Source organism: Centroberyx affinis, unplaced genomic scaffold (assembly GCF_046629955.1).
Source record: "Centroberyx affinis isolate AG114_WGS23_722 - 3 ecotype Tasmania unplaced genomic scaffold, CSIRO-AGI_Caff_v1 ptg000558l_1, whole genome shotgun sequence".
NCBI lineage: Eukaryota > Metazoa > Chordata > Actinopteri > Beryciformes > Berycidae > Centroberyx > Centroberyx affinis.
In genome coordinates, this window is record NW_027279201.1 from 97,240 (window position 1) to 111,681 (window position 14,442).

Sequence of the window (14,442 nt, forward strand, 5' to 3'; positions counted from 1 at the left end):
TTTACGAACCTTTAATCCTAAAACCTTTACCCTAACCTTTAACCTTGGACCTTGGCAGTTATGTCCTTGGCCTCTGTGCCTCTTCATACTCTACTGCTCTTTCTGTATCCTCCCTCCCTTCCACCATTCCCCAACGTGTGAACTTTGACCCTGACCTTTACAGCCACGTCCTCGGTCTCTGTGGGTCTCATCTGTCGCCTGGTTGGCTGTTCGTAGTTGTCCATCTGGTAGCGCATAGGCTGCTTCCTGTTAATTGCTTTGGTCTGGGGAGGAAGGGGTGGGGGGGGGGGGGTGGGGGGGTGAAAGAAGAAGGGAGAGACGAGGGGTGAGGGAAAAAGAAACAGAGAGATTCCAGTCAGCAATAACTAATAAACTTGGACTCTCCTCCATCCGCTTCAGTTCCTTGGGGAGAAGATGAGGAGGGGGTCTCTCTCTCATCTAAGCCCTGGGGATTTAGGCCTAAAGGGTGGTTCAATCCCACAGCTACCCCCACATCCTCCTATTCCCTCTATTCATCCACCCATCCATCACTCTGCCACTACTACTCTCTATTACCAAGTGATATAACACAATAGTGAGTCAACCTATATCCAGTTCATGAAAGCATTTCCATTTGCTGTTCTAAACACCCGCTGTCTGGTAGCTCTTTCCTGGGAAAAATCTTCTGGCGCACAGGAAGTGATGCGTTTTAAATTTCTGGTTTGTTTGGAATGAATAGAAGAAGAACTTCAAAGTTAGCATGAGCAGTGATAGCCACCAAACACTAAACAGAAAAGAGCACCACCTACAGAGACTCAAACTGCATCAACAGAAAATCCAAAGAAAAAGATGTCACAGTACTGGACACACTGTTTGATTGACAGGTGATCTGTGGGAAGAGCAGTGCAGAAACACCACAGCAGTGAGCGCCGAGCAACAAAGCTGTCGCTAAAATACAAATACAAGGATCTCGCAGATTACCACTTTAAGTGATTCTGATTCACTTCACTCATTTTGTGTCTCCAAGTGCATTCAACTAAAAGCTTGATAGAAAGGACACACTGTGGCAGCAAATGGGACTGTGACACAGAGGTAGTAGTAGAGGGAATAACTTAAATATGATTGTTGTTTAGGAAAGTGACAGTCAGAAAAAATGACATTTTGTTTGGCAAATTGAGATCCACCATTTTTCAAATTTGAAAAAAGTGGTACAGACTCATATTATTGCCTGAGAAGTAAAAAAAAAATTTAAGTCATGAGCTATTTTAAGACCTCTGCCCTATATACTAACATTGTGGAAGATCGAGTCATCTATATTTTGGAACTACTGACGACTACTGATGAATTTAAGGACTTTTTTTTAATGAAAATGTATCTATAGTGTTTAAAAGCTCGCCTTTCAAGCTTTTTTTGAAAACCATTACGCCTCTACAGAGTTCCCCGTGTCTCTCAGCCCTGTAGTATCACTGTCCCTTTTGGATGCACACAGTGATAATCCCACTGGGATATAATAGTCACCATGTGACCCAGTCACCTGAAACCTCAGACAGGCAGAAGATTAGAGCCTGGACTGTAATGTACTGGGTTGTGATGTTTTGTATATGTGCCAGTGACCCCCCACAGCCCCAAAACCATAATGATTTGTATGGCAGAAATAACTGCTTTAATCATTGCAGACACTTATGACCATTTCTGCATGACACACCAACAAATATCAATACTGATGTCTTTTTCTATTTCTCAATATTTGTTCTTGTGTGCTCAATTCCCTGGTGGTTACAGTGAGTGTGTGTCTTTGCACGTCATTGTCTGACCAATATACGCATATTCCTCGGTGCGTCTGTTCCATTAAGAACCGCTCCAGGCAGAAGAACACAGGGCCTGAGATATTCCCACAGCCTGCCTGTCCACACTGTTAAAAGGAACCTGTCAGCGGGATGGAAAGGACGCAATGTTACACGGAAGGAATTTTGCTGCTGTGTGATCTGGCACACCTCAGGGATCCAAGCCCCGTCCACGAGGAAGGATGGATGTACTGTCTGTTAAACGCAGCGCATTAAAACGCTTTCTTGGCAGTGCTTCTGGAATCAACAGTGTTATGTTGCATAACCCAATTCTTTCCCTTCAAGTTTTTGTGAGTCAACAATTGATATCCTGTGTGATGTATTTGGCCATTATTAGTATACAGATTTCTTTAATGCGAGCGCTAGACATATTATAGGTACATTAAGGTCTGAATAGGACTCTTTTTGATTGAGAATGCGGGCCATATCCCAAACAAATAAATTGCAATAACTATTTCTGTTTTGATCTGCTTAAAGCTGCACTAGGCACTTTGGCGGGCCCATGTGGAGAGGTAATTGTTGGGATTTCTTCTTTCATTACCCAGAAATCATGTATCATGACATCAGTATAGTCAGACTCCTAAATTTCTTCTTCTTAGTGGCTGGCACTTATTTGCTGCTGCTTAGGAGAAGGTTTGTTTTTTAAATCTTAAATTTCGAGTCCTTCCCAGTGACCACGCCCGACACCAGAATTTTGGGCAAATAAGGAGAATCTACGGGGTCCCTCAGGTGTATTTTTACATAAAAATCCAAAAAGTGCATTGACACCTGCCCTGCTATCACCGTTTCGTTAATTGATCTGGTATCAGTAATACTCACTGCCCCGGCATGTTTTTTAAACGCCTCCAACGAAACAGACATGTCTCCGTTTCTCCAGCTGTCGTCTCCAATCTCATCACTCTGGAGAAACTCACCCAACTTCTGAACACTGTAAGGACACACACACACACACACACACACACACACACACACAGAGTCCATAAATAAGTGTGATGATGATGATACTGATAGCAGTCGGCTCCAGGGAGTTTAGAGTTTCTCCTCATTCCTATCAGGTTTCCTCCGAGTTCTCTTAGTTAGATTCACCACTGGAACCGTATCCTGTCTGTGACACAGCATCCCAGTTGGTGTTCCTTGTTTAGTCATGTCCACATCCCCCCTCTCTCGGTCAAAATAGCATTACCAGTTAAACCCCTCAGTAACAGTATACAGCATACAGTAAATCTCTTTCCAGTGAGAACAGGAACACAACACACATGACAACACGAAGGACCAGATGGGAGTAAGCCCATGTGGATAGAGTGGCCTTGTGACAGACTTACTCACCATGATTTGTGGAGTGTAAAATTAAAAGGATGGTTATGCAAAAGCAGCCTCACAAGCCAGATGAGGCGGAGGGCATAAATGCGATAAAGGGCATGTGAGGTTCACATTTTCACTGGCCAATTTAAAGCTGCACTAGACAAGATCTTTACGTAAAAATACATCCATCTAAATCACAAAGTGGGGCCACGAGAGAGAAGAGTGTCTCATCCCTACTAACTGAGACACAGGAACTGACAAATCAAAATTTACAGCCAAATAGTGAAGTCAAATTTTCAAAAATTAAAAGTTATATGTCCCTAGAGTGCAAAGTTGCCTAGTGCAGCTTTAATTTCAATGCTGTCAACGCATTTTTAAAATAGAAAATTGAGAGCAGCTTGGTTATCTATGACAATGGTTTAGCTGCATTTAACAGCGTTTGACCAATGAGTTTTTTCAAGTCTCGCACTCTCTCTCTCTCTCTCTCTCACACACACACACACACCTGACCAGGGCCTTGACAGCAAATCGCACCACGGTGGAGAGCAGGAAGAGAGGGGTGACCAGGATGTGGAACAGCGCCAGGGCTGCAAAGGCCTCAGAAGGACTGGGCCCAGTCGAGTTGAGGAGGTGATGGGTCACAAATGTCTGCAAAGACGGCACACAAAACTTCCATATTTTACCATCCAACCCAGCATCTTTTATTACACGATGTCAAGAGTCAAATTAGTGCTTATTAGATTTCAACTTCGGCACGAAATGTCTTACCGCAAGTACGGCAGCGATGGGAATGGCAGCGTTCATGAAAACTGCATGGAGAGAGGAGATACAGAGGTTAAGACAAAGGTTTTATTGCAGTGAGAAAGAGAAATGAGAGTGAGTGAGACTTAAGAAATGCAGGGAGAAAAGAAAGAAAGAAAGAAAGAAAGAAAGGAACAAAGAAACAAAAAAACAAAGTCATATGGGCTGAAGCTGATGGCTAGAGGGAAGTTGGATAAAATCTGGAATCTATTGTTCTTCATAATTGCCCAGATGTTGCTACAACCTGAAAGCTTTCGGGGTGTTGAATTTGAAATATGAAAGGGTTTTGTAGAATTGAATTTGAAATATGAAAGCTTTCCAAGAGTTGAATACGAAATCTGAAGGAGTTGAATTTAAAATCTTAAAGCTTTCGAAGAGTTTCATTTGAAATCTGAAAGCTTTCCGAGAGTTTACTTTGAAATATGAAAGCTTTTGGACATTTTTCAGATTTTTAAAATAAAATCGGATGCAATTTAAGGATTTTGATTTCAAGAATCACACAAATTCAGCGCACATAATTCAAACTCAGTCGTCTAGCGGCACTAGCTTGAGCCCCTCCAGTCGTTCCGTCTTACTCGACATAGAGGTGTAGAGAGCGAAGGTCTTGAGGCTGGTGAGCTCCTTGCCCCTGGTCTCCTCCACACTGTCACAGAAGATATTCTCCCAGGCGTACAGCTTCAGTAACTTAATGCCCTTTAAGATCTCTGTGGTCTTCTTCAGGCGATCTGTAGAGTGGTCCTGAAAGAGAAAAGTCATCCCTCAGTCCCTCCCTTATTTAATCTATCTAACATTAAAACACAAAATAACTAATGGCTAAGTGTCATTAGTCATTAATGGACCATGAAAGATTAATGCTAAATGCACTTTTGATTCTCATCCTTATACTAAAATGCTGATGAGTGATATATGGTTGAATCCATTTGTATCTGTATTGTATGTTAACTAACACGTAAATATGTACACATCAAAAAACACACATCATTCAGGACTGATACCAATGTTGATTTTTAAAGCTAATATTGCCCGATTCCTATGGTCTTTTGTGGAATTGGCATTATTGTGATCTTTTGTCTAAGAGTGTGTCACTTAATACAACTGTCAAAATAGCAACAGAATGAATATCGCCATCAGCCGATATGGGTGGGAAAATATCAGATAACGGAATGAACCCAGAAGTGAACCAGAGTCTCATAAATAAATTTACCCCAATTACACACATCTACAAAACCTTCTACACGAAAGACGCAGTGCTATAATACTAAATACTATAAATACTGTACTCACCAGCGTGCTCTTCTGTGTGTCTGCCAGCTTAGTAGCGATGAGATACTGGACTGGCGCCAGGAGAACTATGACTGAAGCTCCTACCAAAGCACTGTAGCCCAACAAATAGTATAGCAGGATCACCCCCATCACAATCTGAAAACACCAAAATGCCCATCATGAAGGAGAATGAGAGAGGAAGGAGAGACAAGACCAGACAGAACATATAAGCATTTAAATTCTTCTCTAAAACGCCACTGTATAAACAAATGCTCTACTACCAGGTATTTAGAGGAGTGAAGTATAGACAGACAGATAGACAGGTAGGTTGTACCTGTACAGGCATGGCCCAGAGGTTAGGGCAGAGGAAGAGGAACCACATGAGCTGGTTGGTCTCTATTGCCACCAGGTTGTTGATCTGACCCAGGGTCATTTCTCCCATGGACATGTTGGAGGTGGACAGACGAAGGATTTTGTTGTAAATCATTGCCTAGTTAATGAAACAGACACGGTAAATACAAAAACAGCAACACTTTTAATGAAGTTGTTGATCTGGTTATTTCCCCCCACTGGTGATTTTCCAGTCTGACTAATGCCTCTGACACCGCATTTCCCATGATGCTCCACTCACCAGCAGGGCTCCCCGCAGGTTGATGCCCGTCTCTATGGTGACGTAGTAGGAGGCCTGCAGGAAGGTCCTCTGCAGGACTAACGCCAGGAAGAGAAGCACGGCCAGGACCGAAGTGTTCTGCAGCAGCTCGGTGGACGACATGAAGTACACGCCGAAATGGGTCTCCTGGGAACACACACACACACACACACACACATACATACATACATACAGGAAACATTAGCCTTTTTACAAGTATTTCCATTTTATTAGATAGTCTCTTCCATGTAGCCATTGTGATTGTATGACCATTAGTTTGTACATTAGAATATCACCAAATACTTTCATACTTTTCATCTTTGAATGAAAGCATGAGGTATGCCCTACATTAGCTGACATTTAACAACAATAACAACTTTCCCAGTACTAATCAATTCTTAAAATACTTTAAATACATAATGTCAGCAGAAGCAGTCCAGTTTTGATGTCTTAAAGAGTCTATACAAGGCATCTGGATGTCAGCATATACAGTATATGGAAATAGATCTGTATATCCACACACACATTACAACTGTACAAATATACAGTGCATCTGTAAACCCACACAGATACTGTGCATGAACAGGATGGAATCACACAGACACACACACACACACACACACACACACACACAAACACACACACATGGTATAGTATCAAAAAGCCCAGTCTGATGCTCCACAGGCCTTCCCTCAATATTAAATTGTGAGAAAGAGTGTGAGGTGAGCGGGGAATTTTCCATGTCAGTCAGAAATGCAGGCCCGCTCTGCTCTCTATCTCTCACTACCCATTACACCCACTTTAACAAGCAGGCATGGACTTGACAACGGCCCAACTTCCAGATCAACTATAACACCGTCCAGACAAATGGACTGAATGAATATCTGTTGTCATTGTAGAAGTGTCTGCTCTCGCTCTCTCTCTCTCTCTCTCTCTCCATTAAAACCATTTCTGCAGGCTGGCATGGACTTAAGAGGAGCTCATCTCTGTGATCAGGTCTGCCAGTGTCTCTGCCCTCGCCAAATGGACTGTCAGTGTAAAAGTCTGCTCTCTCTCTCTCTGCCTGCTACACCACTGTTTACCCTCTTCATTACGCTGCCATGGGCAGATGTTATTCATCTGCAGAGTATTGTGGTTAAAGGTAGGGTCTAACCGATACTGTTTTTCGGAGGCCGATACTGACACCAATATTTTTGGAGTGAAGCTGATGATAATCAATATTTTCCCTCCAGAATTGTATTATTGTCAGGGTGGAAAAGCCTGTGACATTTGCATCATTATAAAAGCACCATAGCACACTAAATACTGAACGCACAGAAGTGAAACTGCCAGTTGCAGATCACAATTACTAAGAAGTCCATTGGAAATGAACCCAGCAGCATTGGAAATGCGATTTTGTATTCCATGGATGTGGAGTTTAAGAACAATGAAAAACTAATGTGGTGCAATGTATAAAAGTGATGGAAAAGTGAAGACATGATGGATAACTGGTGTCATTGTAACTAATGCACATTTATGTGATTTCACAGTTTTCTAGTGTCGCTTTCTACATGTTGCTCTGTGTGTGTCTGTGTGTGCGCGTGTGTGTGTGTGTGTGTGTGTGAGTCATTACAACACTAGTGCAAAGTGAGATTAGAGACATATTACCAGGTCAGAGACAGGATGGTTCAGACACATAGACATGTAGTCACACACACACACACACACACACTAGTGCTGACATGATGGCTAGGACCAACGCCTTGGTGACATCACACTGGAAGTGAGTCATCCATTGGTTGGCCGGACCACCCAGCATCACTGTGACAGGCAGACACGCAATCTGTGTGTGTGTGTGTGGACAACTCTTATATTTCACTTATACTCCAACAAAATGACCTTATGCAAACGCCTCAACCAGACGATGGTCCCACTGGCGCCAGCAGAACAGAAATGAAAACCTTTTTACGCTACACACACACACACACGCACGTTGAACTTGTCGGGCTTGGTGACCTCACTGCTGTTCAGGTGTTTCACGATGCCGGAGATGCAGAGCGGCCCGGCGAAGCCCAGCAGGTCGGCCAGGTAGCGGAAGGTGCTGCTGAGCAGGATGGGGCGGCCGAACGCCCGGTACATGGAGCGCCAGATGGACGGGGCTCGCTCCGGCTCCTCTGCGCTCTGTGCGGGGCGAGGGGTTGATGAAGGGAAGGGTGGAAGGAGAAGGGGAGAAATTATGAAAGTTTATGTGTTTCTCATATAGTCAATAGTGGGGTTTTACTGATACGGGATAAAAAAACAAAAGTGACGGAGCGGCATCTACTCACCCTCTGGTCCTCGTAAGCGTCTTTGAGGCGGAGGTAGTTGGTGAGCGCTCTCATGGCGATGGGCAGCTTGCCGATCTTCTTCAGCTCTATAGGCCTCTTATGGGCTCCAATAATCAGAGGATTCATCCACCAGTACGTTGCCTGGCAGAGAGACGCAAAAAGTCAGATGCACTCTGCTGCACCGCGAACACTTTTCCATAGCTTTTTTGTGTGTGTGTGTGTGTGTGTGTGTGTGTGTGCGTGGTACCTTGGACAGCAGGTTGACAAACGGCTGCAGAAAGCGAACCCCCAAATCCTGCAGATCCTCTGGCGGCTTCACCTTCTGGGGGTTGGCAAAGAACACGTACTTCTACAGGGAGACAAGAAGACAAAAAAATAGACAGGTATGCTAATAGAATAGAACGAAAGGATCCAGTCCCAAAATCCCAGTGTAAAGTATGTTGGGGAAACACCAGCCTATGTTTGCTGAGCGACGAGAGAATATAGGGGACACAAGAGGAGAAGGACCAACAAAAATGTAACCAGGAGCTGATCAATATATAATACAAAAATATTTCACTTCAAACATGCTCATGAAATTAAAATGATTTGAATCTTTGCCTCATATTGAGGACTACTGTCTATGCTCCACTTTAGCCACTTGCCACAATTGGTTGAATTCAGTTGATTGCATTGATTTATTTAGTTTAATCAGCCTCATATTTTGTTGAATAAAGATTAAATTAGTTGAATCAGACTTTTGATGAGGTAAAATGAATAGAGATGTATTAATCAAGCTTTACTTATGGTAAAAACCTGACAGAATGAGTTACCAAGGCGTTGCCTGCTGAGAACTCTCCCAATGTAATGCATTATTGATAGTAATAGGAACTATTACCAAGGATATCAAAAGTTGATGGGCTCTACCGTCATCAATATGCAGGATGGAACGGTATAAACTTTATAAAGGATTTGAATCACTCAACACTAAAAGCTCTCCAACATCACATCTCAGAAAAGGCCTCTATATATGAACGTGTTATGTTTGCATGCTTTACACCTATTTGCACATTTTATATATATAAAAATGATAAACAGAATAAAAATTACAAACACTTTCACTTATTTCCTTGGTCAGATTTGATGTCTTTTAGGCCCTTCTTTATCTAAGAGGTAGGATGTGAAAGAGCTGACTCACCCTGACTCTGATGACGTTGATCTCCACGGCCATCAGCAGTCCATACAGAACCACGAGCAGGGCTGTGATACAGAAGCGCAGGTGTTGCAGTCCCACATCGAACTCGGCAAACTTCCACAGCTTAATGGACTTTGTGATGAATGCCAACACCCAGTAGATGAACAAGGCTGGGTGGAGAGAGAAGTTCAAGTAAGTCAGAGCAGGGAATGTGAATCATCCAGATTTTGAGCTCCTTGGCTCCCAACCTGCAGATTGAATAAACCTGTCAAACTGCCACTCTTAACTGTTAGATATAGCATCCATGTATACTGCCTCAAAATGTCACCTGTGTATCATGGCCAGTTTGATTGCCATTTACAAGGCAATGGCTTCTGAGCCTCACAAAAATGTTATCCAATTTTTCTCCAAATTTGGTCTCCAATGGTCGCATTATGAACTAGAATAACATGACATCATTTTATTGCAGCCATATACTGAAGCAGAACTTGTATGTGCATGTTTGCTTTTTTGCATGACCCACCAAAACAGTTCAACTGGAGATAATAGCTGTCTAGACCATCTGCTTCCTCTCTGTGGATAGGCCCATTTCCATGAGAGCAGAACTTATTTAATGTAATGCCTCAGGGTAAGGAAATATTCACTATGTTTGTTTTAAAAATGTCTAAAATGCAGCAACTTCACAATCATCTTATCAGAGAGAATGGCAGTTTTGGAGGAAGCTACAGCATAAAGGTGTGTACAAGGCAGTGAAATTGCTTCAGATTCTGAATGTAGCAAACTAGTACAGATGCTATAAAACACAAATCTACTCCTGATTCTGATGAGTGTTGTCATCAGTATAGTTCCATAATACCATAATAAAGATGATCGTCAGCCTCTATCGGCCTCTACACAGCATTTTACATTGTGTGCCACCATGTCAGATTTGGCGGGAAATCTGCTGTATTGCTTTACAGCACAAAGGGCGATTGCTTTATGGCATCAGCAACAGGGTTTATGTGAAATGCAGTCTTAATTTTGAGAAGCACTAGCACAACAATACCACTGGTGTGACATTGAGACTAACTATCATCTCAAACATGGTCTCATTTGTTTACGGTAATTATGCCAAGGTATCACAATTAATTTGACAATGATATTGATGTTGAAAATTCTACACATAGCACCTTTAAGGACGAATAGGATGAATCCCTGCCTCAGGACTAGCATCCATGAGACGCTGAGAACTTTAAACAAATAAGACATTCAGAACATAGAAAACTCTTTGGCCACTTAAGTTACTTAGGTACCTGGGCACCTTAGTTAAGTTCATTTTTCAGTTAGTGTGACTACCAAAAAGTTGATTGATATTTGTAGGTGGCAGGAGGAACTGAAAGTCAATCAACCAAGTTTAGCCATTGCAGTTTTCAGTGGCAGTCATGTCAGCACAAATCCTTCTCTATGACTTTTCTATTTTATGACTTATGATTCTTTGCCAGTAGATCTTGTCAGAATACTAAGTTTGCAGCCCTGCTTACTTCTACAGAAATGGCAGCAACATGGCACAACCTGCTCAAAGTCTCTCTGTGATATTAAGCTAATGTCATGACCTCAAACTGGACGTTTCATCCCCAGTGGCGAGTCTTACCCAGCAGTAGTTTGGGGAAGTTAGACGTCTCTATGTTGTGGTAGTAAACTACTGACGTAGTGGCCGCTATGAAACCCATGAACGCTGGCATGAAGAGATGGAGGTGGTTGGTGGCCATCATTCTAGAGAGAGAGAGAGGAAGAGAGAGAGAGAGAGAGAGATTCAAGGACACGTTAAAACAAACACAGCATGGAATTAATGGGATGGAAAAAAGACGTCTCTGAGGTCGTACTTGTTGGAGACGATGCCCTCCGCGAACTCGCAGACATGGACGAAGAGCAGCGAGAAGGTGAGGATCCACCGCAGGTTGTGGCCGGGGAAGTGAAGCCATGTGTTGTGATGGATCTGCACCTTGGAGCTCTGACTGCCCCAACCTGAGGGAGAGGGAGAGGGAGAGAGAGAGAGAGAGAGAGAGAGAGAGAGAGAGAGAGAGAGAGAGAGAGAGAGAGAGAGAGAGAGAGAGAGATATGAATCTGAACTTTACACATTTTAAACCTATGGATAATATGCAAGTACACAAATAGGGTGTAGTGGACTTTTAGAGTGAATCAGGGACCCCGATACAGAAGTTTTTATTTCACTGGAGACATTGTTTGTCATTAAGTTTGTTTCTCCTCTTAACTAAATGGACCGGAGCCATTTGTGAGCCTCAGGGGACGCGGTCCATAAAAAACTAGAACCAGGAAGCATCAATTAGCGAGTCCTTAGGGAGCAGGCTGAGGGCTTCTGGTCAGAGCCATTCCCATAAACTACACACACACACACACACACACACACACACACAGAGAATAGATAACAAACCACACATTAACGTTCAGTCAAAGTCATATTCTGCAGAGTAATGCAGCAGTAACAGCAGAGTCACCGCAATCCCACACTTACAATACTATATAAATCTATCCTTCCTCCTTCTTTCTCTTCCTTCCTTCACTCCATCATTTCTCCCTCCCTTCCTTTCTCCCTTCCTAAGGGAACAGATGGAGGAAAGGAAAGAAGGAAGGAAGGAAGGAAGTATTTAACCAAACAAATGATTGCTACCCACACCACTTTTTATTCTGTTTTTCTTTGATGTATTTTATTACTATTCCCTGCTACAATGGCCCAATTTCCCCACAGGGATCATCATCAGTTTCATCTGACCTAATCCTATCTTATCTACTCTTCAAAGCTGCTTAACATTCACGTTAGTAACACAGAAGTGCATCAAAGAGCTGTGTGTGTGTGCCATGAAATGTATGAGAGAATAAGAGTGTAAAGAGTAAAGAGTGAAGAGTAAGAGTAAAGCTGTCTGCGTCTTCCCTGCACCTAAATATATGATATAAATTAATGTAATATGAAATAAATGAATACAAATTGATTGCTTGATTAAAACACAACAGGAAACACATTATCTTCACAATGATCATATTCAGCCAGCATCAGCCAAAGGGTGAAGCTGTCCGGTCTTCCCTGGCTCTGGTCCAAATAATCCTCAGCAGATTAGTACTGTCCTACATGACAGATGCAGTGATTTCTGATACGTCCAGCAGCAAAGGTGAAGTGATAAGAGGCTTAAACGGACCAACAGACTGAAGCATATGGGCTTGCTTATACACAGAAACGGTCTGTGTTTGTGTCTGGGTGTGTGTGTGCTATCGCTGCGTTCACGTCATATGGGGACAACCATCAGAGGGGCTTCAAATGTTAAAAGCGGCGACTTGATGATGGAAATGATGGTTCAAGCTCGTTTGAACCCGTCAAAACATTGTAATTGTGGTTTTCTGTAGACTTTGTTAGCTCCTGATCAGCTTTTTCATCCTTAACACCAATGAACTTAGTGATGAAACAAAACAAACAAACAAAAATCCAGCAAGTAGTTGTGTCCTGCCATGGTATTTTAGTTGGGATTGAGTTGGGATTACAATATGATTTACAGTATATGATGAAAGTCGTTCATTTTGTCATTTTTATTTTTACTGTAAATAAATGTATCATTCCCTACACTTAACCACAGGTATTTCCTGGTTTGCAATGTCAGAATTGTCAATGAAAAAAGTCAATGAAATTGAGGTCCATCGCCATTGATAGTATTTACCATGTGAAAGCTGAGTGAACAGTATTTTCTAGTAGCATTTACTATCTGAAAGCAGAGTGAACAGTATTTTCTAGCAGTATTTACTATCTGAAAGTCGAGTGAACAGTATTTTCTAGCAGTATTTACCATGTGAAAGCCGAGTGAACAGTATTTTCTAGTAGTATTTACCATGTGAAAGCCGAGTGAACAGTATTTTCTAGTAGTATTTACCATGTGAAAGCCGAGTGAACAGTATTTTCTAGTAGTTTTACTATCTGAAAGCTGAGTGAACAGTATTTTCTAGTAGTATTTACTATGTGAAAGCTGAGTGAACAGTATTTTCTAGTAGTATTTACCAAGTGAAAGCCGAGTGAACAGTATTTTCTAGTAGTATTTACCATGTGAAAGCCGAGTGAACAGTATTTTCTAGTAGTATTTACCATGTGAAAGCCGAGAGAACAGTATTTTCTAGCAGTATTTACCATGTGAAAGCTGAGTGAACAGTATTTTCTAGCAGTATTTACTATCTGAAAGCTGAGTGAACAGTAATTTCTAGTAGTATTTACTATCTGAAAGCTGAGTGAACAGTATTTTCTAGTAGTTTTACTATCTGAAAGCTGAGTGAGCAGTATTTTCTAGCAGTATTTACCATGTGAAAGCTGAGTGAACAGTATTTTCTAGCAGTATTTACTATCTGAAAGCTGAGTGAACAGTATTTTCTAGTAGTTTTACTATCTGAAAGCTGAGTGAACAGTAATTTCTAGTAGTATTTACCATGTGAAAGCTGAGCTGAACAGTCATTTCTAGTAGGAAGCCCTTATGAACTGTTTTTCCCTGTGTGACATGCAGCACAAGTATACATGGATTCATTCACTAAGTGCGTGCGTGTCTTTGTCCGTCACCTACCGATGAAGAGGATAGGGAAGGTGATGAAGAGCAGGAAGACGTGGGGAACCAGGTTGAGGGCGTCCACGAAGCAGCCGTTGTTCAGCACGCCATTCTCCACGCTGTAGGCTTTTTGACCCTCGTTGCCGCAGAATGACAAGGCCATGCCACCAGACGGCCGGTCCATACAAGCCTCGGGTCAGTCTGGGGAAAAAAAGGACCGGTTGATGACATATTTATTGTAGAATTGACCAATACTACACTGGTTGTCTATGTGAAAAACCTTCATCTGGATTGATTCAGATTCCACACAAGAATGCACAAATATGTACGATTATCGTCATTTTGGCTTTCAATGGATAGTTTTAGTGTCCCGTGGTCTAAATGCTCTTTTAGAGGCTTTTCCACCCTGACAACAAGGATGGGACAATATGTTTATCTCACAATACGTTTCGATACGCGATATGGGGTTCACGATTCAATACAACCACGATACGATGTAATGAATAAAAGTTCAGTGACAACAAAGTCTGACTGTGCAGAATTAGGCTTATTT

The 14,442-nt window shown here is 42.2% G+C and overlaps 1 protein-coding gene across 2 annotated transcripts in view; it reads right to left on the reverse strand.

Annotated features, from left to right (window-relative positions):
* abcc9 (ATP-binding cassette, sub-family C (CFTR/MRP), member 9) overlaps nt 1-14,052 on the reverse strand; it is a 52,253-nt gene extending 38,201 nt beyond the window's left edge. For both annotated transcript variants that reach the window (XM_071518223.1, XM_071518224.1), the window contains exons 1-15: nt 13,908-14,052; nt 11,181-11,322; nt 10,949-11,070; nt 9,322-9,488; nt 8,392-8,493; nt 8,145-8,285; nt 7,804-7,998; nt 5,821-5,985; nt 5,524-5,679; nt 5,211-5,345; nt 4,502-4,664; nt 3,894-3,934; nt 3,631-3,773; nt 2,643-2,751; nt 156-263 (exon numbers count right to left, since the gene is read on the reverse strand). In XM_071518223.1, coding sequence (XP_071374324.1) covers nt 156-263; nt 2,643-2,751; nt 3,631-3,773; nt 3,894-3,934; nt 4,502-4,664; nt 5,211-5,345; nt 5,524-5,679; nt 5,821-5,985; nt 7,804-7,998; nt 8,145-8,285; nt 8,392-8,493; nt 9,322-9,488; nt 10,949-11,070; nt 11,181-11,322; nt 13,908-14,052 — 2,034 coding nt within the window. The remainder of the gene's footprint in view (nt 1-155; nt 264-2,642; nt 2,752-3,630; nt 3,774-3,893; nt 3,935-4,501; nt 4,665-5,210; nt 5,346-5,523; nt 5,680-5,820; nt 5,986-7,803; nt 7,999-8,144; nt 8,286-8,391; nt 8,494-9,321; nt 9,489-10,948; nt 11,071-11,180; nt 11,323-13,907) is intronic.
* Between the last annotated feature and the right edge of the window lie 390 nt (nt 14,053-14,442).